The following is a 24,369-nucleotide window of genomic DNA, read 5'->3' on the forward strand; positions in this document are numbered from 1 at the left end:
TCTCTCCATCCATCCCTCCTGGGCTTTTCCCCACCACCAGCTCCCTCCAGCCCTGTCCTGCCATGGGGGAGACGGCCACCCGCTCGCTGTGCAGGGACACCGCTGTCCCCAGCGCCCTGCACCTGGGACCCCTGCGGAAGGGTGGCCCCAGCACCCTCCCACGACAATCCTGTCCTTCTCCTTGGAGAACAGAGCAGGGTCTGCGGTACCGATGGATATCGTCCCCATCGCTCCCCGAGCCCCTCTCAGGCAGGGGTCCGGAGCAGGACCTGGGGAGAGGGTGCTGAGCACCCACTGCCCTCCCTGCTGATGGCACAGTGTGCGGGACAGGACAGCGGGCTCGTACCGCTGGGTGCGGGGGGACGGCAGCATCCTGGGGTGGCCCTGGCCCAAGGACCAGCCCCGGGGACGCGATCTGGCTGGGGCGGGGGTGCTGCTGGGCCAGGCCGGGGGTTGCGGTGGGTGAACCCTTCTGCTCGTAGCACTGCGGAGCGAGTGAGAGCGGCCGTGGGGACACATGGCTGCGCGTCACCCCGCACAGCTGGGCCCCGGAGGTGTGAGGAGCCGAGCGGGGGGTCCCCACCTCCGCCAGCCCTCCCAGCGAGAGGGTTTCGCGGAGCTGGGGGTGGCGCTGCTCCTTCCCGGGGAAACGTGACAAATGCTCACACGGGACCCCCGGGACTGCTGGCGGCGTCCCCGCCCGGCACGGACCCGCTCCCGGCGGGACCCTTGTCACGCCCGCACCGGCTCTCAGCCGTGGGCTGGGTGACGTCACGGCGGAGCGGGGTGATGTCACGGCTCCCCCCGCCCCGCCGTGTCCTTCCCGGCAGCCGCCAGCAGGTGGCGCCGCTCCGCCGCACGCCCGCGGTGGGGTCCACCGGGAGCCGTTGCCCTTTGAAGCGGGAAGTCTCGCGAGAGCCGCGCGCGGCGCCGCCTGGCGGGCGGGAGGCGGCGCGGGAAGATGGCGGCGGCGGCCGCGACCGGGGCTGCGGGTCCAGCGGCCGAGGGGCCGGAACCCGCCCCGGACCCGCCCGCCCCGGAGCCTCCGGCCCCGCCGGAACCGGGCGCTGCCGACGCCGAGAGCGGGTGAGTCCCTGCCGGCCCCTCAGCACCGCCCGGCCCGGGGAGCCGGGAGCGGACCGGGGGATCCTGCCCCTCCCCGGGGGAGCACGGGCGGTTCTGCCTCAGCCACAGCGGGGTGCCCGGAGTCCCCGGCCCGTGCTGCCCGCGAGGGCCCGGCCCGCACCGGGCTGCCCAGTCCACCCCAGTCTCCCCATTCACCCCAGTCTCCCCATTCACCCCAGTCTCCCCATTCACCTCAGTCTCCCCATTCACCCCAGTCTCCCCAGTCCACACCAGTCTCTTCAAATTCTTCCCAGTCTCCCCAGTTCTCCCCAGTCTCCCCAGTCCAGCCCAGTTCCGAGGCCGCTCTCGGGTTCTGTCCCTGCAGGGGCGATGCCACCCTGGCCGATGTCACCGCAGCGCTGGACACGGAGGCCGCCGGCGGGAAGGATGCACTGGTAGGTGACACGGGTGACAGGGGACGCGGGTGACAGGAGACACGGGTGACGGGGGACGCGGGTAACGGGGGACGCGGGTGACAGGAGACGCGGGTGACAGGGGACGCGGGTGACAGGGGACATGCCAAGGCCTGAGACAGCCACGGGTTCTCCACGGGGTGCAGAAAGGGCAGGTGTCGGATGTTTTTCAGAAGGTATTTCCATTTAACCCATGGACGTTTGGTGGCACCTGACGCCATAGCACTGATGAGCATCCTCGGTTTGCCAGGGTCGCCAAGTCAGGGCGGGACGAGGACGTAGGAGGCGGGCAGGTGGTTGTTCAGAAAACAAAATCCAAACACGTCCCTGTGGTTCAGACGAGAAGGACTTGCTGTCCCGTTAGCCTCAGTTTTGGTTCTTTAAAGAGCTGTTTTTACAAATCAGATCCTCACCTGTCTGACCAGCTCTCACCGACTGCATCTGCAGAACGGCTGCAGCTCACAGCTCGGCTGTGCCGGGGGAACAAAACCTGTTCCCTCCAAGTGTCCTGTTCTGCCAGGTGACTGCACAAAGCTCCTGTCCGGCGCGGTCATTGCGGGGTTGCTGCTGTGCTCTGGTTGCAGGAAGGTGCTGGGGACACCTCGGAGGCGCTGGACGCCCAGGCCGGCTCGGTGGACGAGGAGAACGGGCGGCAGCTGGGGGAGATCGAGCTGCAGTGTGGGATCTGCACCAAGTGGTTCACGGCGGACACGTTCGGCATCGACACCACGTGCGTCAGCTCCGCGCGGCGCGGGCGCCGAACCGCTCGGCAGAACCGGGGTGCTTGGGGTGGAAATGCCCAGAGTGCCATTTGAAAAGCAGGGGGGGCTTCAGCAGGCGTTTTCAGTTGACGTGAACAAAAAATCTTTCTGCAAGTGAAAAGTAAATTCAGTTAATTTCTAGAACCTACATGGGGCTGACCTCAGACTTATTAAAAACTTAGCTTTTTTCCGCTGTATTTTGTCCCTAAAAAGCACTCTAGATTTCCAGTTAGAATGACTTGACTTGGATGGAGCTCTTTGGAGCTTCTGGGCTGTTTGTTATTTTGCTGAATGAATTTCAGGACTTCTGTAAAACAAGAAGACCCTTGGCTTGCTTACATTATTCTCACTTTTTCCCTTTTCTTGGTGCCCGTGATAAACCTGATGTGATGGGAGTATCATGGAACCTGTTAGATGTTCCTGGGTTTGGAGAAAGGGGGAAGAATTAATTTGCTAACCTGGAATGATGAGTTTTATAACCCAACGTAGTGAAGAACAGTTAATCTCCTAACCTGGTGCGTAAGGTCTGCACCGTTACTCACAGATCACCGTGTGCTTTTCCAGATCCTGTCTGCCCTTCATGACCAACTACAGTTTCCACTGCAACGTTTGCCACCACAGCGGGAACACCTATTTCTTAAGGAAACAAGCAAGTAAGTGTGAAAGCACACGTGTTTGGAATTTTGTGCGAGATGATCCTGGAGGCTTCATTTTGTCTAAAGTCGGTGGGAAGGTTCAGCTGAAGCTTTTCAAAAATGCCTCCAAAAAATTCCGTATTAGCAAGAAGTGTGTGAAGCTTTTTCTAAAAGCGTTTTGCCATTTGCTACTAAGTTAATTGAGGTGGTGAAAGTCTCCTGCTGGTTGGGGCTGCAGAGCAAGGACAGAACTCGCGAGGGGTTTGTTGTTGGGGATGCTGTGGGTGCTGTGTGGCCGGGGATCGTTCTGCGCACGCGTCTGTGTTTGGTTTCCCCTGTGAAGTGTAATTCCCACTCTGGAATATTTTTGTTTGTTAAGATCTCAAGGAAATGTGCCTTAGTGCTCTGGCCAACCTAACGTGGCAGTCAAGGACACAGGATGAGCACCCGAAAACCATGTTCTCAAAAGATAAGGTACGGCTGTTACAAAAACCATCGTGTATTGACGTGGGCTCTGAGCTCAGTGAAAAGCAACTTCAAACAAATATCGGCAGCGAGACTTTCAGACCCACAGTGTTCACGCAATTTTTATTGTATTTTTTTTACAGGATATTATCCCTTTTATTGATAAATACTGGGAGTGCATGACAACACGCCAGAGACCTGGGAAAATGACTTGGCCTAATAACATTGTCAAAACTATGGTGAGTGTTTGGAGTTAAATCTGTGGAGGATTTTCCGCGCGCAGTACAATTGTCTGATATTTGTGTTTGCCAAGCTCTGGGCTTAGAGGGGAATGGTGAAGAGTCTGAAGCTTCTTATTTAGCTCATGTACATCCTATTAATAAATATTGTGATTTAAACACTTGTTAATGGTCTTGGTGTGATCTTACCGTGCAAAACTTGAACTCCTGCTCTGTTTTAGTGTAAAGAAAGAGACGTATTCTTGGTGAAGGAGCATCCGGACCCGGGGAGCAAAGACCCAGAGGAGGATTACCCCAAGTTTGGGCTTGTAGACCAAGTAGGTAGCGGGAGAGGGAAGGGAAGCTGTGCCGTGGGAGCTGGGAGGGGGGCAGGGGGTTGTTTTTGCTGTGGTTTGTGCTCGATCACGAGCAGAACTCGGCCGCACTGTGAGCCCGTGAGGGGTCACAGCACCGTGCCATGAGCCCTGTGAGCCCAGGTTGGGCCGCAGCACCGCGCCGTGAGCCCCCGTTGAGCCGCGGCACCGCGCCGTGAGCCCCCGTTGGGCCGCGGCACCGCGCTGCTTGGCCTTTGGGGGTGAGTTGCACCCAGTCCAGACACCGCGTTTTTCGTCTCTTTCAGGATCTCGCCAATATCGGACCTGCGTATGACAACCAGAAACAGAACAACGCCGTGTCCACCAGCGGAAACTTAAACGGCAAGTTCTCGAATCAGGCGCTTTGTGACTATTTGGGGCTAAGCTGCATTTTGTTGTGCAGTTACATCAGTTGAGATGCTGCGGTTAAACCCGTTGTGTGAACTGAGATTACTGTTATCTCCAAAACACGTTTTGCCAATGTCGCTGTGCCTTTCTGTAGGGAGAGATTCATTTTACCTTATTGCAAACCCTCAACTTCTTTGTTCGTGGCGGCCAGCCAAACCAAGGTGCTTGCAAGAGAGCTGAGGTGGTCCGTTTTCCTTCGTGTCGATTTTAATTTACCTACTTGTATTATTCGGAGTTCCCGTTTTCCTCACTCTGAGATTTCAGAGTGGTTGGGGACGGTCTGTTATTCTCAATAATCACGTTACCTGCCGGTGGGATTTAGTGTGTGCGAGGCTACACCCTTCCCTAAAACGCATCAGATAGTGCCTGACAGGAGGTGCTGGGGGCTTTCTAGAGATATTTATAGATAGCTAAGGCTGCGTTGTCTCCGTTTCATGTGCCGGTTGTTTTTCATGTAATTTCTGGAAGACTGATGCAAACGTGGTGCCACTTCTGTTCTTGCAGGTGCAGCCCCTTTGGGAGGTGAATATTTACCTTTCAGCTTCTAAAACTTAAGTATTATTGTTTGCAAAGCTTTTTTGCTCAGTTGTCTTAGAAGCTAAAGTCGATTAAAAATCCAAAGCGTGCCCTGATGTGATTGCAACAATACCTGAATACAAACCAACAATTTCACGTTTTAATCTTCAGCAGCTGGTTTTTCGTTGTCATATTCTGCCCCACTTGACTGGTTTACAGTTCTGTTTTCACTTTGTATGATTTGACCCGATGTTGCGGTTTTAAATCTGAATGCCTAAATACGGGGAACCCGTGAGCTGGTGTGAGTTTGTGATTGTTTGTGACTGAAATAACGTCACGTTTGTGACGAATATTCTGTGACTCCCTTACACCCCAAGGGGAATACTGATAATTTAAAAGCTGACTATATTTTTAGTTACGACACAGTATGTGGTTTGTAAAGGTGTTTTATCTACAGTACGTAAAAATTCTATAGTTTGCTTAGTAAATCAACCATGATCTTTTTTTGAAATAGCGTAATGATAAAATGCATATACATTTAATTTGTTAAACATCATACCGATATTAGTTTGATTACACTTGATGTGTAGCTTTTCCTGTACTGTGGTTTGATTTATGAGTAAAAATTGGGCTCTGTCATACAAAGTGATCCGCCGTTCAACCGCAGATTTTGGTGATACTGAAGAGAAACACCTCTGTTGCTTCTCATTTTCCCTCAGCTTAGGTGTATTTTCTTTTATAGATGGAAATGTAACTTTAAGTGCTTATTGCTTATCGGTGTCCGAGCGTCTCTCCAGCGCGGTGCCTTGCGTGGTGACTTTGATTAAAGCCGGACTGTGTGCTGCAGCCTGGGTTTCTGCTGCTTTTGCAGAACTAAGTCTGATCAGTGACTGGAATCTCCACGAAAGCAAATCAGTGGATCCCGGTGCTGCTGCCTGGGGATGTCTTGATGACAGAAAAGATTCTTCATTCTCACCTTGAAAGCTTGAGCTGAGCTCATTTGGGTGATAAAATCTCACTTAGCTTCCACTCCAAATCCAGACATTTCATACAAAAATTCTGGGTTTTGCTGTGCTCATTTTGGATAAAGTCTGTTTCCCACTGGCTGTGGGAGAAGGTGCTCAAGCTCACGGTGGGTTTGGGTTTGGCTGCCCCTGTGCTCGTGGAGGTTCCTGCTCAGCGCTTGCTCTGCTCAGCAGCCGCCCAACGTTCCCGTTTGTGTTCCAGGGGGAATCGCCGCCAGCGGCAGCGGGAAGGGACGGGGAGCCAAGCGCAAGCAGCAGGACGGAGGAACCACGGGAACAGCCAAGAAAACCAGAAGGTAAGAGGAGAGACAACGCGGTGGCACCGCCATGCGTGATGAGCCATTGGGGCGGCTTTCCTCCCGTCCCTTATGCTGCCGCCCGTCTGTCTCTGCCCTCGGGACACTGGTGGGGAATTGTGCCGTAACGCCGGGCTGGTTTTGGTAGATCACACCCTAGAAATTCTTTGGAACAGCCGAGTACATGCCCATTTTGTAGCCGAGTACACGCTCACTTTGCATCAGCCGTTTGGCAGCGAAGCGCCGTGCGGGCTGTGAACATGGCAGATACAGCTCTGAGAGGCTGTCCCACGTCGACTTGTGATGTGAGATGCCCACCTCTCTTTCTTGTGTCCCGCAGCGACCCGTTGTTTTCTGCACAGCGCTTGCCGCCCCACGGTTACCCCTTGGAGCACCCCTTCAATAAGGACGGGTATCGGTACATCTTGGCTGAGCCCGACCCCCACGCGCCAGACCCAGAGAAGCTGGAGCTGGACTGTTGGGCAGGAAAGCCCATCCCCGGGGACCTGTACAGAGCCTGCCTGTACGAGCGGGTCCTCCTGGCGCTGCACGACCGAGGTACAGAGCTTGCTGATCGTCTGCGAGTGTGCAACGGGCTCTTCTCACGGGGCATCTTCTTGGAACCTCACGTTACCTGTTATTGATGTTTCGGACATAATTGCTTTAAGCGGTGCAAATGTTAATTCCCCTTCTATATGTTCATTTGCCTTTTGGCATTGTTGCGCTTTAAAAATCACAAATGTCCCTCTCATATCATCCTCTCTCCTCTGCCGCAGCTCCTCAGTTAAAGATTTCTGACGACAGGCTGACCGTTATCGGCGAGAAGGGCTATTCCATGGTACGAGCCTCGCACGGCGTGCGGAAAGGAGCGTGGTACTTCGAGATATCCATGGACGAGATGCCTCCGGACACAGCTGCCAGACTAGGCTGGTCACAGCCACTCGGTAAAGGATTTTACCAAGTATTTCTTAGTGGTGGATTGCAACTGGTTCCTATATTTCTTTCCCCAGTAATTTAGACCTCAGGAGGGTAAGTCACATTTGGCTTGCCAGCTTCTTCACTGCTTTTCTGAAGGGGAAGCTCTTTCTGCAGGTGATGTAAACTGTGCGGCACAGGCGGATCCTTTGTGCTGTTGCATGCTTAACACTGTAGGCGGTGCCTGTGTACTAAGGGCAGATGCATTTGTTAACGGAATGTAATTACTATTTCAAAACGCAAAGCGGGACACGGAGGTGCTCCTGCTGCTCTGTGTGTTCACAAAACAGTTGCTTTTGCAGGGAACCTCCAGGCACCTCTGGGATACGACAAGTTCAGTTACTCCTGGCGCAGCAAGAAGGGAACCAAGTTCCACCAGTCGATAGGGAAGCACTATTCGTCTGGCTACGGCCAGGGCGACGTGCTGGGGTTTTACATCAGTCTTCCGGAAGACACCGAGACGGCCAGGTCTCTGCCTGACACGTACAAAGACAAGGTGAGGTGTTTGCAGTCGGACTGAGCGCTGGCTGGGGGGTGGAAAACAGGTTGCTCTTGTGTCGAGTGCGTCCTTTCCGTCCTACCTCTGGGTTTACTGTGGTTTATATCGGAAGGGCCCAAAGCGTTGATCTCAAGAAGACAAAGCACCCAAAACCACCCAGATGTTCTGCAGGGCTCCTGTGTGTCTGGCGCTTTTTAATATGTCACCAGACGTAACAGTTCTCTGGATTACTTCTGAAGTGTTATTTTTTTCTAATATTTCAGGCTCTGATCAAATTCAAAAGCTACTTGTACTTCGAAGAGAAGGACTTTGTGGACAAAGCAGAGAAGAGCCTGAAGCAAGCGCCCGGCAGCCAGGTGAGTTAAACTGGAGGGTGCGGAGCCTCGGGGAGGGCCGGGAGGTGTTCTTCACGTTTAATGAGCACAAAGGGAGGCTGATTATTAGTTCTTCAACAACAGAAAAAAACCCACAACAACAAACCAGAATGCTTTTACTAAAGCAACAATACCAGGATGAACCGGCTGCTTGTCATGTTGTTGCGGAAAAAACCCTCTGCCTTTTCCTTTGCAGATAATATTCTTCAAGAATGGTGCCAGCCAAGGAGTTGCCTTTAAAGACATCTTCGAAGGAGTTTATTTTCCTGCTATTTCTTTGTACAAGGGCTGCACGGTAAGTAATGTATCTTTGAAACATAATTCCCAGGTCTGTTGTAACACGCGCTCTGTGCGTTACTAAAGCTACATCCCTGGTGTGATGTGGCTTCACCAAACGCCCAAAGGAACGCTCTGCATCCCTGTGGGGTGTTCGATGTGCTCTGGCGCAGGATGAAGAACTTTGCCTGTTTCTTTTGGATCTAATGACAAATGTATCTTCCACAGGTTTCTATAAACTTTGGACCGTATTTCAAGTACCCCCCTCGAGATATCACTTACCGTCCGGTAAGTAATAACCAGAGCTTTTTACCCCCTGCTTTTGGCAGCCTCACAGTATTTAAACCGAAAGTGGTTGAGGTTTTATTGTGGTGGTGGGAGCTGATTTATACCAGGCCTGTGTCTGTTCCCTTCGGTCTGTGCATGGATAGTGTAACAAGAGAATTTTATTTAACAATCTTTGAGGACAGATAGATAGCCTGAAAAATAACTTAGCATCTAGTATTTAGTTAAAATTTAAATGTTCCTTTTGATGGATTATCAGGTCTCCGTGTCAGCTGCTTTTATCAGCAAGAGCCTGAATTCTTGTTTAAGGAAACACTTGGAAAATTTTCTAATGTTTTTGGGAGGGCTGAGCTGGTTGTCTTTCCTTCCCTCGCAGATGAGCGACATGGGCTGGGGGGCCGTGGTGGAGCACACGCTGGCAGACGTGCTGTACCACGTGGAGACGGAGGTGGACGGGCGGCGCAGCCCGCCCTGGGAGCCTTAGACGGCGCAGCAGAAGAACTGACACAGCAGAAGAAGCAGCGCAGCGGGCGTCCAGTCAGGTGGTTTTTATTGTACAGGAACACGCATCACTCAGAACAATCAACCAGGGAGCAAACAAGCTGCAGCCCTCACCAGCCGTGTAGTTGTTACCCGATTCACGCGCTGCCGCTGTTGGAGCCAGTGCTGCCGTTCCGGAGCGCGTTGTGCTGGTTGCGCACCCCCCGGGGCCGGCAGCAACGGTGACAGCGAAACAGCGAGCGCTGTGCTGAGGAAACGGCTGCTGTGGCGGTCGCGGTTCAGCCAGCGCGGGCTCCAGGGGGCCGTTCTGCTCGGTGGGGCTGCAGCAGCGGTGCTGCTGCTCCGCGGCTGATTGTACAATGAACAACAGCTTGTGCTGTAACGAGGCTGCTGCGTGTACGGCTGAAGTGCGGGCATCTGGCCAAACTGTGGGTTTTTTCCCCACAAACTGGAAACCAGTTTGAAAATAAAGGCTTTAACTCTTACTTATTGTTGTTGTTGCCTTGTTACGAATGAGATTTAAACTCAAAGTAGCTACTTGAAGGCTCTCCTGCTCGCTGCATTGACAAGTTCTGCACAGCCTCCTGCCAATCATCGCTGCAGAGCTTTGCGTGAATAAATAATGTGACACTTTGTGTGTCTGTACACGAACAATAAATTAGAGCTGCTGCACAGGGGGAGAAGGGGAATAGAATTGTTTTAGGTAAGTTGTGTTTTGGGGAGGGAGGGGAGTAAAATTTAAGTCCTGCGTTTGCCCCACTGGGCCCGGGCTGGTCCTGCCTCCCCAGCCCCGAATGGCTAATTAGGCATATAATAGGAGACGCTACTAATAAAGCTTTCATTTATTTATTGAAACTAATTAGGGAGGTCGCAGGGGCCTGACTGGGCCAGTGGAGTGAATGCTGGACTTGGTTAACCTCAGATTTTCGGTCCTGCATTTGCACAATGAGCATGTGCTGGCCCCTGCCACCTCCCTTATTAGTTTCAATAAATAAAGCTTCGTTAATTAGCAGTGTGTACTATTAAAGGCCAATTAGCCAGGCTGTAATGAAGGCGGCACGAGGCTCCGTCCGGCTCCGGTGGTCAGCAGGCCGCGGTCCGCGCCAGGCGCTGCCGGAGGTGGTTGGCGAAGTCGACCTGCGTCTGGGACAGCACCTGGTTGATGATGCTCTTGGGCAGCCAGCCCTGGGGGAGCAGGGACAGCGCTCAGGGCCGTGTCCCCGGCACGTCCCGCTCCCCCCGGGGACCTTCAGAACTCACCTTCAGGTCGATGCTGAGCAGCCAGGTGAGCCGGGTCTGCGAGGGGCTGCCGGGCAGCGGGCGCAGGATCATGCACGTGGGGCCGTTCTCAGCTCTGCGGGGACAGGAACGTGCATATTGGAAAAAAACACAACATCTGACTTGTATCCCCAAAACTACAGCAGTGGTGAATTAGCGTTTCCTCGGTTCCTGCGTCTGAGACACCTCACTACTCCGAGCTCGTGAATGCAACAGGTGATTATTACCTTATAAAGCCCTCCTGCTCCGGCATCGCTCCGTGTTTGGTGGCCATGCCGGCCAGGACGCAGGTGGAGCCGCGTCTCTTGGAGCAGCGCACGCTCACGAAGTCCCGCGGCCCCACGATGTTCCCGGGGGTGGCGGCCGCCTTCTCGTGCGTGATCACTGTGTCCTTCCCGATCTTCTGGAGAATCTGCACCGTTTGGAATTGAAGGGTTAATTTGGGGTGTCGACCGCAAACACAGCTAAAAGCCGGCTTTGATTACTGTGTGTTCAATACACACTCTTACAAAAGCTCAGTGCTTGTAGTGAGAAAAATAGCAAATATGCACTTCATCCCAGAAAACACAACTTTAGTTTTCAATGCCTCAAAAGGGGAGGTGTTTCTCTTATTCCAGACAAGCTGTGGAATAGCAAAATACCCTGGGTTGTGGTTCTGCAGCAGCACCGCGATTGCAGGCTCTGCCCCTGCAGCGGGACAAGAGAAAGCCCAGCGTCTCTGTCCCCAAAGAACGGGTGGGACAGCGTCCGTGTCCCCGCCGTGGCGGCCACAGCGGCTCTTTGCCCTGGGAGCAGCGCGGCTGCGTGGACCCCAGCCGGGTCCTACCTTGATCTCTTTGACACTGGGGTTCCAGTCTCCCATCTGCTCCATGTTGTCCACCAGCTCCCCGTACACCGCGTCCAGGGGCTGGTCCACCACCACCTCCAGCCGGAACACCTTGCCCACGTCCGGGAGCACCTTGCTCAGCACTTTGTCTCCATTGTCCTGGAGAAGGGAAGGTCAGAACTAACACCACCCCCATTCCCAGGAGGGCCGGGCCGTTCTGCCGCAAAGCGGAGCACCCACCACCACCGTCTCCGTCTTCCAGCCGTCCTGGTCCCCGAGGATGCTGAGCGATTTCTGGAGAGCCTCCTCCCCTTGCCTGATGTACGACATCTCCATCTCGCTGAAGGGCGACTCCTCCAGCCTCGAGCCTGCGCGGGGGGGACAAACTGGGGCTGTCAGAAAGCTGCGTGGTTCACTAACACACCCTAGTGCCAGATAAACCTTGTCTGCATCAAATACACTCCTCTGTGCCCAGGGAAAACAAACTCAATTCCCATCACCCTCCCCGCTTTGCCGTGTGTTCAGCAAAAGCACAGGTGACCCAGGAGCCAGTTGTCCCCAAGCACTAGCCCGTGACAGTCAGACCCGTGTGCCTGTCCCTTACCGAGCAAGGAGCTTCTCCTGCGGACCTGGTGGATCCAGGCGCCGGGGCCGGCGCCGTGGCGGGCGAGCCTGCTCAGCTCCTGGCTGATGGCGACGGCTGCTTGTCGTCTCAGACCTGGGGGCAGAGAGCGCGTCACGCACCAGCACCAGCACCAGCACCAGCACCAGCACTGTGCTGCAGAGGTCTGCTGGGTTTGGGGGTTTCTTTTTGCAATTTAAGCACACAACACTGAAAAAACCTCTGCTTGCTTTACTGTGTTCCGTCCTGGCACAGAGAGCAGGTGGGTGCCATCCACAGCGCTGGGACAGAGCCTGTCCCGCACCCCCTCTGCTCCGGCCGTGCAGGGCAGCGAGCAGAAAACAGCCGTAAAAATACCAAGGAGCATCTGCAGCGCCCGGAAAGGCGCAGGGAGGGAGTGCAGGGAAGCAAACGCAGCAGGAGCGTCACCCACCGCCGCACCCCGCGTCCAGCAGCACCCAGAAACAGGGCTGCGGGCAGAAAGGGTCGTGGCGATGGTAAAACACAAACCCCAGAGAGCAGCAGTTGTGGGGTGGGGAGAACAAACCCGGAGCCCCCAGCCTCCCCCCCGTCCCCCGTCCCCTCACCCGTCATGTTGCGCAGGTGCCGGTAGGAGACGGCGGCGCAGAGCTTGAAGGTGGCGGGCAGCATCTCTGCGGCGGGACGGGGCTGCGGGCGCGTCCGCGGCGATCGCTGCTCTGCCCCAGCCCTCCGGGCGCCCGCCCTTAAGTAGCGGCGCTGAAGGATGCTGGCTTGTCAGCGCTGAGATAAGAGCCATCGCTCACGGCGGGGCCAAGGCCGGAGCCGGCTCCTCGCGCAGCTGCTGGAGGCCACGGGTCGCGTCCGGCGAGCGGGCGCTGGCACATGGGCGGACGCGTGTTCTGCCCCGCGCGATGGCGACTGCGCCGCTGCCCTGGGCAGCCTGTTCCAACGCCCCGCAGCCCTTCGGGGAGAAATTGTTCCCCAGATGCAACCTCAGCCTCTCCTGGCGTAAATTGTGCTGAGAAGGTCTCCCCTCAGCTCCTGCTCTCCAGCTGAACCCCCCCAGGTCCCTCAGCCGCTCCATCACACTTGTGCTCCAGCCCCTCATCAGCTCCGTCCCCTTCTCTGCACTCGCTCCAGCACCTCAAGGCCTTTCTTGGCCTGAGGGGCCCAAAAAGGGGGTCCACAGCACAGCTGTCCCCACATGGATCCTCAGCCATGAATAACGATGGGTAACAATCAGTTCTGACAGGTAACAACAGGTGACAGTGCGCAGGATGGGGGACACCGACCAGGACAGTTGTGCCCGGCAGGGCAGCACCAGGGATACTTCACATGGACGGGAGTGTTTGGGGGGCGTGCAGTGCACCCCACAGAGCCCCCGCTACCGCAGCCTGGCTCCCAGCCTCTATAAAGCTGATTATTAGGTACATGAAGGTGCTGAGCGCAAGGCTGGGAGCACGGGGCAGCCCCCGTGCCCCCCCAGAGCCCGGTTTATCTGCCACGGGGCTGGGAGGGGCGGGCGGCGGCAGAGCAGCGATAAGGCTCAAGGATGAAATGACATCTCTGGGATGAGTTACGGCCCCGCAGAGCAGCGCTCCCAACAACCCGTGAATCACCAGCTGCTTCCTTTGACGTCAGCCCGGCACCCCCCTGCGGGACCTGACCTTCCCGCTGGCGCAACAGCCGGCCGGGGGGAGGCCAGCGCGGAGCCCCCCGCCAGCCCCGACACTCCCGCTGGGTCCTACCTGCCGTCTGTGTAAAGGTCCTGCTGCTCCCCGGACGGCTCCTCCGTCCCCGGACGGCTCCTCCATCCTCGGACGGCTCCTCTCCATCCCCAGGACAGCTCCTCCATCCCCAGGACGGCTCCTCCATCTCCAGGATGGCTCCTCTCCATCCCCAGGACGGCTCCTCCATCTCCAGGATGGCTCCTCTCCATCCCCAGGACGGCTCCTCTCCATCCCCAGGACAGCTCTTCCATCCCCAGACGGCTCCTCCATCCCCAGGACGGCTCCTCCATCCCCAGGACGGCTCCTCCATCCCCAGGACGGCTCCTCCATCCCCAGGACGGCTCCTCCATCCCCAGGACGGCTCCTCCATCCCCAGGACGGCTCCTCTCCATCCCCAGGACGGCTCCTCCATGCCCAGGATGGCTCCTCTCCATCCCCAGGACGGCTCCTCTCCATCCCCAGGACGGCTCCTCCATCCCCAGACGGCTCCTCTCCATCCCCAGGACGGCTCCTCCATCCCCAGGACGGCTCCTCCATCCCCAGACGGCTCCTCTCCATCCCCCATGAGAAAATTCACCGTGTGTTCACATCAGCAATGTGCAGGCCCACAGAGGGGCTGGTGGGACCAGGAGGAAGCCAGAGGCTGCACCATCCCCTTCCCGAATGTTTACTGGGGAACCTTGGCCACAGCCGCGCTCCCGCTCACTGACCGGCTCTGCGCCCCAGCTTGGAGGAGGGAAATCCGGAGTGTTTGACATCCCTGAGCCACTGCTGGAAGGTTTGAAATCCCTGAGCCATTGCTGGGAGGTTTGAAGTCCCTGATCCATCGCTGGGAGTCCCCAGCCCCACAGCATGGAGCTCGTGCCAAATGCACAAGCACCGAGGTGACCGAGACCCTCCCCGGGCTGAGGAACGCGGCTCTAGGGTGACACGGAGACCCCCTCAGCTGCAAATCGCTGTTATCCCCGCCGGAGCAGTCGCTGCCGGGCACAAGGCCTCGGCACAAGGACACGCGGTTGTTTGTGAGAAGAACCACAGCAGAGCCGGGGCAGGGCCACCCCTCCGGCGCTGGGCTGGGGCCTGCAAGGGCTCGAGTCCCTCTGTGCCCCCCGGGAGGGGACACGCAGGGACAGCCACGCTGCACCGTGGCACACGCAGCAAACGCTCCGGGCAGCCGGTCCCCAGAGCGGCACAGAGATCCGCAGCCAGGGAGCTGTGCCAAAACAGCTCCGGGATCCTCCGTTTGGTTAACTGGGACCAACCCCGACACTCACCAGCTCCCAGTGCCACCTCAGCATCTCCTCTGGACGTCCCGTGGGGTCCCTCATTGTCACCGAGTCTGCTGAGCCTGCGAGGAGAAGGGCTGGGATAGCACCATGGCACCAGGATGGCACTGGAGATAGCACCGTGACACCAGGATGGCACCAGGGATGGCACCAGGATGGCACTGTGGCACCAGGATGGCACTGGGGATGACACCGCAGCACCAGGATGGCATTGGGGATGACACCGGGATGGTACCGTGGCACCAGGATGGCACCGGGGATGACACCTGGATGGCACCACAGCACCAGTGAGCAGCAGCGCTGTGCGGTGCCACAGGCAGTTGGGATGGGGTTGGGGTTCCAGCACCTACCTTGGGCACCGGGACCATCGCTCTGGCTGCTCCCATGTGTGCTCTGGCACCGCTCACCTGCTCGGAGCTGCCCAGACCCCCGGACCCTCAGCTGGGGATGCTGAGCCGGGACCCCCAAGCTGGGGACGCGGGGGGCACAGGGGGGACACGGCCGGTCCAGCAAGGGGACGCCTGGGGACACAGCACAGCCCGCACCAGGATGGGCACCCAGCACCCTCCCAGCTTTTCCCGGGGAACAAACACTGGCCAAGGCAAAACAGCCACAGCAGCCCCCACAGCACCCACCGAGCTCCCATCCCCAAAAATGCCTCCCCAAAACATCCCCATGCAAAGTCAACACGCAGCTCCGTTTGCAGCTTTTACCTTAAAAATGTACATCCAGGCGCTCAACGTACAAATATTTACAACTGTTTACAAATGTACAAAACCGGATTGAATGTAAACCAAAGGTGCCGGAGGCAGAGATTCACTGGGGCCCGAAGCGGGGGGCAGCACAGCCCCCCTACCCGCATGTGCTGTCCCTTGCACACCCCGGTGCTGTCCCTTGCACACCCATGTGCTGTCCCTTGCACCCCACCAGCCTCAGGAGGACAAAGTGACAAAGGGAACCCCCCAGGCCCCTCACGTTCGAGAAAATTCCCTTTTCTGAGCCCATTTCCCATTGTGGTGGCCGGAGCAGGAGGGGGCAGCCGGTGTTTCCCCGAGCGGGGGCTCTGTCGGGGTCACCCCGTCCCTCCTGCTGCAGCATGGCCGGGGGGAGCCGGGGGTGTCCCCCCAGCTCCAAGGTTGCCTTTGTTTCTATTTGGAGAGTGCAGATAAACCCGCAGCCCCCCCGTGCCCGCAGAGGTCACGCACCGAGCGGTGATAAGATAACGGGCTCAAACGCAGCAAAAATAGGTCCCTGCCCTGGCCCTCTCCCCTGGCAGTGGCTGGGGGGGCAGGTGGGGGGTGCCCTGCAGTGGGACCCCCGAGAACAGCTGGAAGGGCCATAGGGCTGCCAGGGTTGGGGTCAAGCGGACTCTGCCCCATCACCCCGCACATGTCAGCACCCCCGAGACCCCGGCCCCGGGGAACCCTGGGAGGGCACGGGGGGCTGGGGGCTCCCCCGGGGTGGCGAGAGGGGTCAGGACGGGGCCGGGGTCCGGCAGGTGGCGTTGGCTGCAGGGGGGTGCGAGTTGCTGGCGGCCGGGTCGGGGGGGTGGATGGCAGTGCCGATGGGGTAGTCGGACGGCTGCGAGGGACAGACAGACAGCAGGCAGTCAGCCGGGGGGCTCGGGGAGACCCCGGGACACCCCCGTTCCAAATATCCCCCCCGCCCCTTACGTGGCGTCGGAAGAGCCTCTGCAGGAGGCTGCGCTTGGGGGGCTCGGGCAGCTGCCACCAGTCCAGGTCGGGGGAGCGGGTCCCGCCAGGGCCGAACACGTTGAGGTCATTGAAGCACTCGGTCTCGATCATCTAGGGGGCAGGTCCCCGTGGGGTGGGCACGGGCAGCCCTGGCAGCGCTGCCATGGGGCAGCACCCCCTCGTGCCCCCGGTACCTCGTTCTGCCAGGGGATGGAGACGCTGCCGGTGGCGAACTTGGCGTAGAAATCGCTGTCGGTTTGGTCCAGGTTGACGCCCTTCACCGTGGAGAACTGCTCGATGTCCAGCACGTCCTTGCAATAAACCGCCCGGGGCTGCGGGAGCGGAACCGTCACGGGGGGCACGGGCATCGCCCCCCGGAGTGCCCAGCCCCGGTCCCTTACATCGGGCACAAAGGGGGGTGTCATGATGCCGGCCTCCAGGCGCTTGAAGTTGATGCTCCTGAAGAAGGGGTGACGCTTCACCTCGGCCGCCCCCTCGGCCCCGCAGCCCAGCCGCTGCCGGGGGTCCTTGGCCAGGAGCTGCGGAGGGGGACAGGGGTCATGGCGGGGGGCGGAGCCCACCCTGACCCCCACAGGGACCAGCCGCTCCCAACTCACCATCTTGCAGATGGCCCGAGCGTCCTCGCCGAATTTCTCGGAGTAGGGCTCCTGCTCCTCCTGCACCCGCTTCTCCACCTCCTCCCGCTTCACGCGCTCCTTGCGGGCGCGGAACGGCGACTGCCCCTCGATCATCTCGTACACCAGGCAGCCCAGGCCCCACCAGTCGGGGCTGAAGCTGTAGCGCTCATTGCTGATCACCTCCGGGGCTGCGGGCACGGCCCCGCACCCGTCAGCGCCCGGGGGGGACCGCGGCACCGGGACCCCGCCGGCGCAGCCCCCGCACTCACCCATGTAGCCCACGGTGCCCACGCGGCCTCGGATCGTCTCGCCCTCGGGGATCTTGATCGCCAGCCCCAGGTCGGAGATCCTGATGTGGCCTGGGACAGGGAGAGGGTTGGGGGCATCATAGAATCATTTTGGTTGAAGAGACCCTCAAGATCATGGAGTCCAACCATTACCCACCCCGGCACTGCCCCGTGTCCTGAGAACCTCATCTCCATGTCCAACCCTCCAGGGATGGTGACTCCAGCACTGCCCTGGGCAGCCTGTTCCAATGCCCCACAGCCCTTTGGGGAAGGAATTGTTCCCCAGATCCAGCTCTGCATGGAGGGCAGCAGGAAAGGGCCCCCCCACATCCCTGCATGTCGCCCCCAAACCACCACCAGAGCCCCCCTGGAAGCACACGGAGTCCCAACCCGGAGCCCAGAGTATGGGCAGCGCCAGCCCCAGCAGCCCCCTCCTCACCATCATCATCCAGCAGGATGTTCTCCGGCTTCAGGTCCCTGCAGGGACAGACAGACGGACGGCTCAGCATGGCGCGGTCCCACCCAGCCGCCCCCCGTGCCCCGCTCACCGGTAGGCGATGCCCTCCTGGTGCAGGTGCTGCAGCCCGCAGCAGATCTCCGCCGCGTAGAAAACCACCCGCTCGTCCTTGAAGCCGGGGTTGCCCATGTTGTAGATGTGGAACTTGAGGTCGCCGCCGTTCATGATGGTCAGCACCAGGCAGAGCGCATCCTTCGTCTCGTAGGCGTACGCCAGGCTCACCTGCACCACCCGGCCGTCAGCACCGGTCCCGGGACCCCGACCCCCCCGGAGAGCCCCACACGCACCACGAACCGGCTGTTGACCTTCTCCAGGATCTGCTTCTCGTTCAGGGCCATCGCCTCCCCTTTCCGCTTCTTGATCCGCTTCTTCTCCAGCTTCTTGCAGGCGTACATCTTCCCCGTGGCCCGCACCTGGCAGGCGCACACCTTGCGGGGGGCACAGCAGCGGGGTGAGCCCCCGTCAGCCCTAAATCTGCCCCCCATCCTCCCCCCATGGCCGTACCTCTCCAAAACCGCCCTTGCCCAGGATCCGGTACTGCCGAAACGTGTCCTTGGTGACCGGCTGCCTGAAGCACACAGCCCTGGGCACATCAGCCCCGCTGCCCCCCAGAGCCCCCCAGAGGCCCCCCAGCCCCCCCACTCACCTCTCCAGGTACTTCCACTGCAGGAACCGGTCGAAATACATGCTGTCCTGGTAGTCAGCAAAGGGGTCCCCGCTCAGGTACTGGTGCAGGGGGCTGCGGGGGGACAGGGGACAGTCGGTATCACCCACAGCCCCCGGGCGCTCGTCCCCAGGCAGGACACTCACCGGAGGCAGCTGCTGAACAGGTCCTTGCAGGGGCTCTTCTGCAGGTCCTGCAGGCAGCGGCTGGCGTGGGGCTGCCCCACCTCGGGCAGGAAATCTGGGGACTATCAGGGGAGCAGATGGATGTGCCCCCCACCCCGCTGCGTCGCCCTCGCAGCCCACCTGTCACCCGGCTGGCGGTGGGTGCCACTGGGGTGCTCAGAGAGAGGGGACGTGGCTCCTTGGCCAGCAAGGGACCCCTGCACCCGCTGCTCCCATCCCATTCTCACCCCGTCTTGCTCCAGCTGCCTGGGGGCACAAAGCCCCCCGGGACTCACCTCCTGCTGGAGGAACCGGCGGATGATCTCCTCCCCCATCTCCTTCCGCTTCTCATCCGGGGAGAGCTCGTAATCCGCCTGGGATGTGCGGGAGAGGAGGGGGCTGCAGGCCCTGCCCTGTGTCCCCCCACATCCACCCGCCGCTGGCACCGACCGTGCGGTGACGGGACATGCGGGTCATTTTGGGAGGTTTGTGCCGCAGCTGAAACCTCCCAGCAGCGGGATCAGCCTCACGGCATTCAGAGGTTGCTGGGCTGGAGAGCCCCATCCTGCAGCACAACCCGGAGACGCACCCGCGGGGTGCTAGGACGGGGCGGTCTCTGCCCCCCGCAGCCCCCGGTACCACCGCACCAGCTCCAGCGGCAACCCCGGGACTCCGCACACCCCCTGCCAGCCCCATCCCGCCCCTGTCGTCCCCGTCCCCAGCAGCGCCGGTGGCATCGCGCGCGTCCCTCACCACGGCGTCCAGGAAGCGGATGCAGCGCAGGAGCTCCGGCCGCGTCTGGCAGAACTGCCGGAAGAGCAGCCGGCCGATGGGCTGCTTCTGGCACAGGCTGCCGTAGTCCTGCTCTGCAAGGGAAGGCGGGACGTGCCACGGGACACGCCGACCGTGTTCCGCAGCCCCGCGCCCACCGTGTCCCCGAGCCGGGAGCCGGTCCTGCCGCTTCCCAGCGCCCTCCCCGTCTCACCCAGGCCCTTGCGCAGCTCATCGCACTGGCTGATGTGCGGGAACCGCAGGATCTCCCTCCACTTCTTGCTCCTGCCTTTCCTCTTGCCGCCGCCTCCTGCAGCAGTGGGAGAAGAGGTCAGGTCAGCAGGACGGCCATCCCTGCCCCGGTCCGGTGGCGATGGGGACAACGGGGCCGCTGAGCCCCAGCCCAGTGCTGCAGAGTCCCCTGGTTTGCGCTTTCCCCCATCCAATTACTGCTGGTTCCCAAAACCCATCACTCGCGCACGTACCCGCCACCACCAGCACTGGGGCTTTGGGCAGCTCTGAAGCCATGTGGGAAAATCCACCCTGAGTGTGGAGAGGGCTCTGAGGCCCCCAGGGACCATTGCCCCAGACAGCCAAGGGGAGCCCCACCCAGTCACGGCTCCCAGGGCAGGAACGGGACGCCCCTTGGCATCGCTTCCCCCCAAACGATGTCGCAGCTCCATGTCGTTCCCTCTCAAAAGTGTCCAGTTTCCCTCGCTCCCCATCAAGCCCTCATCCTGCCCACAGCAGCCCCTGCCTCCTCGGGGACAGGGACTCCCCGGGGACACGGAGGGGGCAGAGCGATGGCCCCACAGCCGCTGCTGGCGGATGCTTGGCGCGTGAAGTCATCCCTGCAGGGACCTGACATCAGCGCGGCTCCGAGCTGGTGGCCGGCCAGCACCGCCCGGTGACGCCGCGGCCAGCCCGCGGGACGCCACGGCGCTGGGCTCTGGCAGGGCCGGCTTTCGGCCGGGCAGAGCTTCCTGCCGTCATCGGCTCCTTCCTCCGGCAGGAACAGCCCCGCCAGCCAGCGCAGCGGCCTCGGCGGCAACGGGTCCCCGGGCACCCCGAGACCAGCAACACGGGGTCCTGGGCACCCGGTGCTGAAGGAAGAGGAGCAGCCGCTCCCCTCGCCCCGCGGTGCCCAGGCTGGAGCCCCGGGCGGCTGGCACAGGGGGATGCCCAGAACCCTCCGCCTGCCCCAGGAGCCATCGACCTTGCGGGGATGCTTGGAGGCCGCGGCTGGACGCTGCCCACGCGATTCCCTCCCTGCCTCTTCCCCTGCAGGTACCAGCCCCACCACCACCCGGCCCTTTACAGCGCTCCTTCCAAATTCCAACTTGTTTGCTGCAACGATAAAAACTGAATTAACGCTTGTCACCAGCATCCCAACGCATCTCCCCCGGCTGAGCCCTGGGGACGTGCTCTCAGCTGGGACGGTGGCACTGGGGAAGGGCTGGGGCTGGGTGGGAAGGAGGGGAGCTGAGCACATGGGGAGGTTCACATCAGAAGGGTTTTGCCTCCACGCAGGCTCCTGCTGCAGCACCCTCCTGCCCCGGCCCGGCGCCCCTGCAGCGAGCCTGGCACAGCACAGCACAGCCGGGCCGAGCACAGACAGCACCACGTCCCCACTCCTGTCCCTGCCTGCACCAACCAGAGCCAGCAGCAGGACTCAGCGGGAAAGATAAAACTGGAGCTCGCCTAGCCCTGCTCCCCTTAAGTGAACCACTCCGGGAAAGCCCTCGAGGATGCTGCACCAACCGTGGCAACCAGAAAAACTGCTGAAAGCAAAATCAAATCGTTCCTTGGCGGAAAGGAGCCCACGTACCACGCGGCGCACACAGGGAGGTGTCACACCAGCACAGCCGCGAAAGCCCCGCGGCAGGTGGGAGCGTGGTCCCCGGGGTGCCCTGTCCCCAGCTGGTTTGCGGTGAGGGGGCACCGATGCCCAGCGAGGTGTGGACGCGGCTGCCCCCGCCCCGGCAGCCATAGGGCCTTACTCACCGCCGGTTATCTGCCCCGCGCCCGCACACTCCCGGGGGTTTATCCCAGGTGCTTCCGTGGGCAGACAAATCCTCCTGACTCCCCGAGCTTCAGGAGCCCTTGCGGACACCAGCTCCTTGAAAGCTCCAGCAGAGCCGGACACGAAGCCCAGGGAGACCGCCCAGCCAGAGACCCCCGCATCCCACATGGGGCACCCCCCAGATCACCTTTTGGGGCGCAAAGCCCCTGGAATGGTCATGAGGCCAGAGCGAGGGGCCCCACAGCAGAGCAAGGTCCTTTCAAGGGGCACAGCGGGCGGCAGCAGCTTGGGGAGCCCTTCAAACCACAGAGCCCTCCAACTTACACACCACATCCAAATGCCAGGTCTGACACCTCACCGAGCCCCCTGCGCCTCCCAAAGCAAGGCCAGCCCGTGACCCTCAAACGTGGGGACCCCCGGGCACGGCCGGGGGGTGTCAGCTTCCTGCTGAGACGGCTCCGGTCCTCCCCACGCTGCCGGGGAGGGAAGCAGCCGCTCAGCCGGGACCCAGCCCCGTCCCGCTCCGCTCCCGGCTTCCGGCGCCTCTCGCAGCCCTCGCACGCCGACATTAACCCGTGTGGCCCCGCGGTGCAGAGCCCCCGCCAGCCCCGGGGCCAAACCCTCCTTCCCCGGGCTGCAGCTCACTGGGCAGGCGTCTGCCGCGCATCCCGTGGGACGGGAGCAGCGTCCAGCCCCGGGCAGGGAGCCCCGGTGCCAGCGGTCCGGCTGCCCCAAGCTCCCGATGCCAAACCTCCCTGCCCGGCGAAGGCACCGGCACCTCTCCAGCTCCATCCCCACGGCAGCTCCAGAGCTGCTGGAAGCAACCACGTCGCGGGTAAGGAAACCTTTAGAAAACTTGGATTTCCAAAACCAAAAATGGGACCACCGCCAAGCCACCCCGTCCCCAGGGCTGCCCCAGCGGCTCTCGGGGCCGTTTGCTTTTCGGTCACAAAGGTTCAGCGACGAGGGCGCCGGTTTTCCAAAGGAAACCAAAAGCAAACAAAGGCGCCCGCGATCCCCCCGGAGCCTGTGCCAAGCCCCCGCGTCTGAAGGGGCACAAACGCCCGAGCCTTGTGCCCCCCCAGGCCTCACCGCAGCTGCCGGTGGGGCACAAACCGGTGCAGTGGCACCGGCACCACCCCGGCTCCACCGGCGGGGCCGTGTTTTTCCTGGAAGCGCCTGTCGCACAGGCCTGCACCAAGCAAAGTTTCGCTTCGCCTGACACGTCCTGCTGGCGCAGAGGGACAGACAGACGGACGTACAGAGCGGCTCTCGGTCGCCCCGAGCCCGCGGTGCCTCAGCACATGCATCGCTTGGGGAAACTGCACCCAAATTGCTGCTTAAATTCTCTGCTTCATGTCCCTGGGTCCACAGGGTGGGTGGGACAGACAGACAGATATGTCCCACAGCACCTGGGCAGCCGTCCCCTTGCGGGGACTGCACGAAGCCAACCGGGATGAGCCCCCCCGGCCACCCACCAGCCCGGGCGGAGGGGTCCTGGGGTGCTCGTGGAGGGGCCGAGGGTGCCCGTGGGGAGGAGGATACGGGGAGGGGGCGTGGGGAGGGGCCCGGGATGCAGCCTGGGAACGGGACCGTGATGGGACCGGGATGCAGCGTGGGAACAGGACCGGGGCGGATCCGGGACGCAGCGTGGGAACGGGACCCGGGTGGATCCGGGACGCAGCGTGGGAACGGGACGGGGACGCGGCGGTACCTTCGCGGGCCTTCAGCAGGACGGTGTTGGCCACGATGTTCTCCAGCTCCATGGCGGGGCCGGGGAGCAGCCCCGCCGCCGCTCACCATTCCCGGCCCGGCGGCGCGGGGCGGTCCGGCCGCCTCCGGGGCTGCGTCACCGCCGTGACGTCACGGGCCGCCCCCTGGCGTCACGGGCTTATGTAAGGGGCAGCGCACGGGAGCGCCCACCCCGCCTTGGGGATCCCCACTCCCGGTTTGCGGTTGGGCAGCACCAGCACCTTGCAGACCCGGCTGCGGCACGGCAGCCTTCCTCCTCCTCCTCCTCCTCCGAAACGGGACCCCGGGCCGGCAGGGAGGGAGCCCCGTCCCCCCACTCCGCGGGGCTGAGCCCAGGACGGCACCCCCCGCTTCATCCACCCCGCACCCCAACACCCCCCGCTGCCTCCCCGAGCAGCAGCGGCGGCCGAACAACGACAGCGAAGGAGCCGCTTCCTCCCGGCGGAGACTCCGCAGCCGCGGGAGCCGCCGCCGGCTCCATCCAGCCGTTGTTTTTGTTAAAGCAAGAAATCGCGTTTCCTTGTTTACTCCTGTTCTGCCACCAGACTCACGCCGTCCCACCCGAGTAAATACAACAGGGAAAATGCCTTTTTCCCCCTGGAAGCAGGCAGCCCGGCCCACGGGGAGCAGGGAAACACGTTTCTGGGCCGGCCGGCGCGGGGGGGCACCCCGGCTGTTTACTTTCCAGGAGCACAGCAGCCAGACCCATTTGTACCCGGTGCAGAGCTGGGCTCCTCCTGCAAAGGAACGAGCCGCTTCGGAAGAGAAAACCCACTTGCAAGTGCACCCCGAGCCTCCCGCAAGCCCCACAAAGGTGCACCCATCACCACACGCACCCGACAGCCCCCAGACATGAAGGTCCCTGTACCTGCTGCAGCTGCACCAGCTCCTCCAGCACCGAGGAACCAGCCCTGCGGTAGCTCTTCATTAGTGGGTAATTAGTGGGCTCAGCTGCTGGAGAGCTGCCCAGCCCAGCTGGGGGGAGCCAG

General features: G+C 60.7%; 3 protein-coding genes across 6 annotated transcripts; 1 reads left to right on the forward strand and 2 right to left on the reverse strand.

Annotated features, from left to right (window-relative positions):
• Positions 1–938: 938 nt before the first annotated feature.
• Positions 939–9,631, forward strand: ASH2L (ASH2 like, histone lysine methyltransferase complex subunit). 2 transcript variants are annotated; one of them, XM_071799418.1, is made up of 17 exons: positions 939–1,086; positions 1,451–1,520; positions 2,123–2,268; positions 2,864–2,952; positions 3,314–3,408; positions 3,543–3,638; positions 3,860–3,955; positions 4,258–4,333; positions 4,904–4,921; positions 6,143–6,236; positions 6,577–6,794; positions 7,013–7,180; positions 7,514–7,707; positions 7,974–8,066; positions 8,281–8,379; positions 8,589–8,648; positions 9,022–9,631. In XM_071799418.1, exons 1-17 carry the CDS (start codon positions 962–964, stop codon positions 9,127–9,129), a joined length of 1,845 nt encoding a protein of 614 aa, XP_071655519.1. In that variant the 5' UTR covers positions 939–961; the 3' UTR covers positions 9,130–9,631. The 2 variants fall into 2 exon arrangements, with proteins under 2 accessions (XP_071655519.1, XP_065712927.1); XM_065856855.2 differs by lacking the exon at positions 4,904–4,921.
• STAR (steroidogenic acute regulatory protein) lies at positions 9,179–13,839 on the reverse strand. Of its 2 annotated transcripts, XR_011735875.1 has the most exons (8): positions 13,603–13,839; positions 12,460–12,815; positions 11,855–11,968; positions 11,491–11,618; positions 11,251–11,409; positions 10,652–10,836; positions 10,407–10,500; positions 10,288–10,331 (listed from the first exon to the last, which is right to left on the reverse strand). XR_011735875.1 is itself a non-coding variant. In XM_065856858.2 (7 exons), exons 1-7 carry the CDS (start codon positions 12,521–12,523, stop codon positions 10,230–10,232), a joined length of 846 nt encoding a protein of 281 aa, XP_065712930.1. In that variant the 5' UTR covers positions 12,524–12,628; the 3' UTR covers positions 9,179–10,229. The 2 variants fall into 2 exon arrangements, 1 of the variants encoding a protein (XP_065712930.1); XM_065856858.2 differs by lacking the exon at positions 13,603–13,839 and having other exon boundaries at positions 9,179–10,331; positions 12,460–12,628.
• Positions 13,840–15,565: 1,726 nt separating this feature from the next.
• Positions 15,566–23,491, reverse strand: LOC136112293 (G protein-coupled receptor kinase 5-like). Of its 2 annotated transcripts, none has more exons than XM_065856856.2 (16): positions 23,343–23,491; positions 19,820–19,915; positions 19,588–19,700; positions 19,131–19,208; positions 18,817–18,917; positions 18,653–18,745; positions 18,511–18,574; positions 18,294–18,434; positions 18,038–18,228; positions 17,929–17,966; positions 17,472–17,561; positions 17,182–17,390; positions 16,966–17,103; positions 16,759–16,896; positions 16,544–16,675; positions 15,566–16,451 (listed from the first exon to the last, which is right to left on the reverse strand). In XM_065856856.2, the coding sequence occupies exons 1-16, from the start codon at positions 23,392–23,394 to the stop codon at positions 16,344–16,346; spliced, it is 1,782 nt and encodes a 593-aa protein (XP_065712928.1). In that variant the 5' UTR covers positions 23,395–23,491; the 3' UTR covers positions 15,566–16,343. The 2 variants fall into 2 exon arrangements, with proteins under 2 accessions (XP_065712928.1, XP_071655521.1); XM_071799420.1 differs by lacking the exon at positions 23,343–23,491 and adding an exon at positions 20,091–20,434.
• Between the last annotated feature and the right edge of the window lie 878 nt (positions 23,492–24,369).

The sequence above is a fragment of the Patagioenas fasciata genome, chromosome 26 (genome assembly GCF_037038585.1).
Source record: "Patagioenas fasciata isolate bPatFas1 chromosome 26, bPatFas1.hap1, whole genome shotgun sequence".
Classification (NCBI taxonomy): domain Eukaryota; kingdom Metazoa; phylum Chordata; class Aves; order Columbiformes; family Columbidae; genus Patagioenas; species Patagioenas fasciata.

What these genes read in the sequence shown, in the direction of transcription:
- STAR (XM_065856858.2), bottom strand. Translation starts at nt 12,523, where the DNA reads ATGCTGCCCGCCACCTTCAAGCTCTGCGCCGCCGTCTCCTACCGGCAC. An exon ending in CAGGAGAAGCTCCTTGCTCG is followed by an intron (nt 11,619 to 11,854) that starts GTAAGGGACAGG and finishes CCCCCCGCGCAG; the next exon opens with GCTCGAGGCTGGAGGAGTCG. An exon ending in GGAAGACGGAGACGGTGGTG is followed by an intron (nt 11,410 to 11,490) that starts GTGGGTGCTCCG and finishes TCCCTTCTCCAG; the next exon opens with GACAATGGAGACAAAGTGCT.
- LOC136112293 (XM_065856856.2), bottom strand. Translation starts at nt 23,394, where the DNA reads ATGGAGCTGGAGAACATCGTGGCCAACACCGTCCTGCTGAAGGCCCGC. An exon ending in AGGTCAACAGCCGGTTCGTG is followed by an intron (nt 18,229 to 18,293) that starts GTGCGTGTGGGG and finishes CGGGTGGTGCAG; the next exon opens with GTGAGCCTGGCGTACGCCTA. An exon ending in CACCCCCCTTTGTGCCCGAT is followed by an intron (nt 16,897 to 16,965) that starts GTAAGGGACCGG and finishes CCGCTCCCGCAG; the next exon opens with CCCCGGGCGGTTTATTGCAA.
- ASH2L (XM_071799418.1), top strand. Translation starts at nt 962, where the DNA reads ATGGCGGCGGCGGCCGCGACCGGGGCTGCGGGTCCAGCGGCCGAGGGG. An exon ending in TTTCTTAAGGAAACAAGCAA is followed by an intron (nt 2,953 to 3,313) that starts GTAAGTGTGAAA and finishes TTGTTTGTTAAG; the next exon opens with ATCTCAAGGAAATGTGCCTT. An exon ending in AGGCTGGTCACAGCCACTCG is followed by an intron (nt 7,181 to 7,513) that starts GTAAAGGATTTT and finishes TTGCTTTTGCAG; the next exon opens with GGAACCTCCAGGCACCTCTG.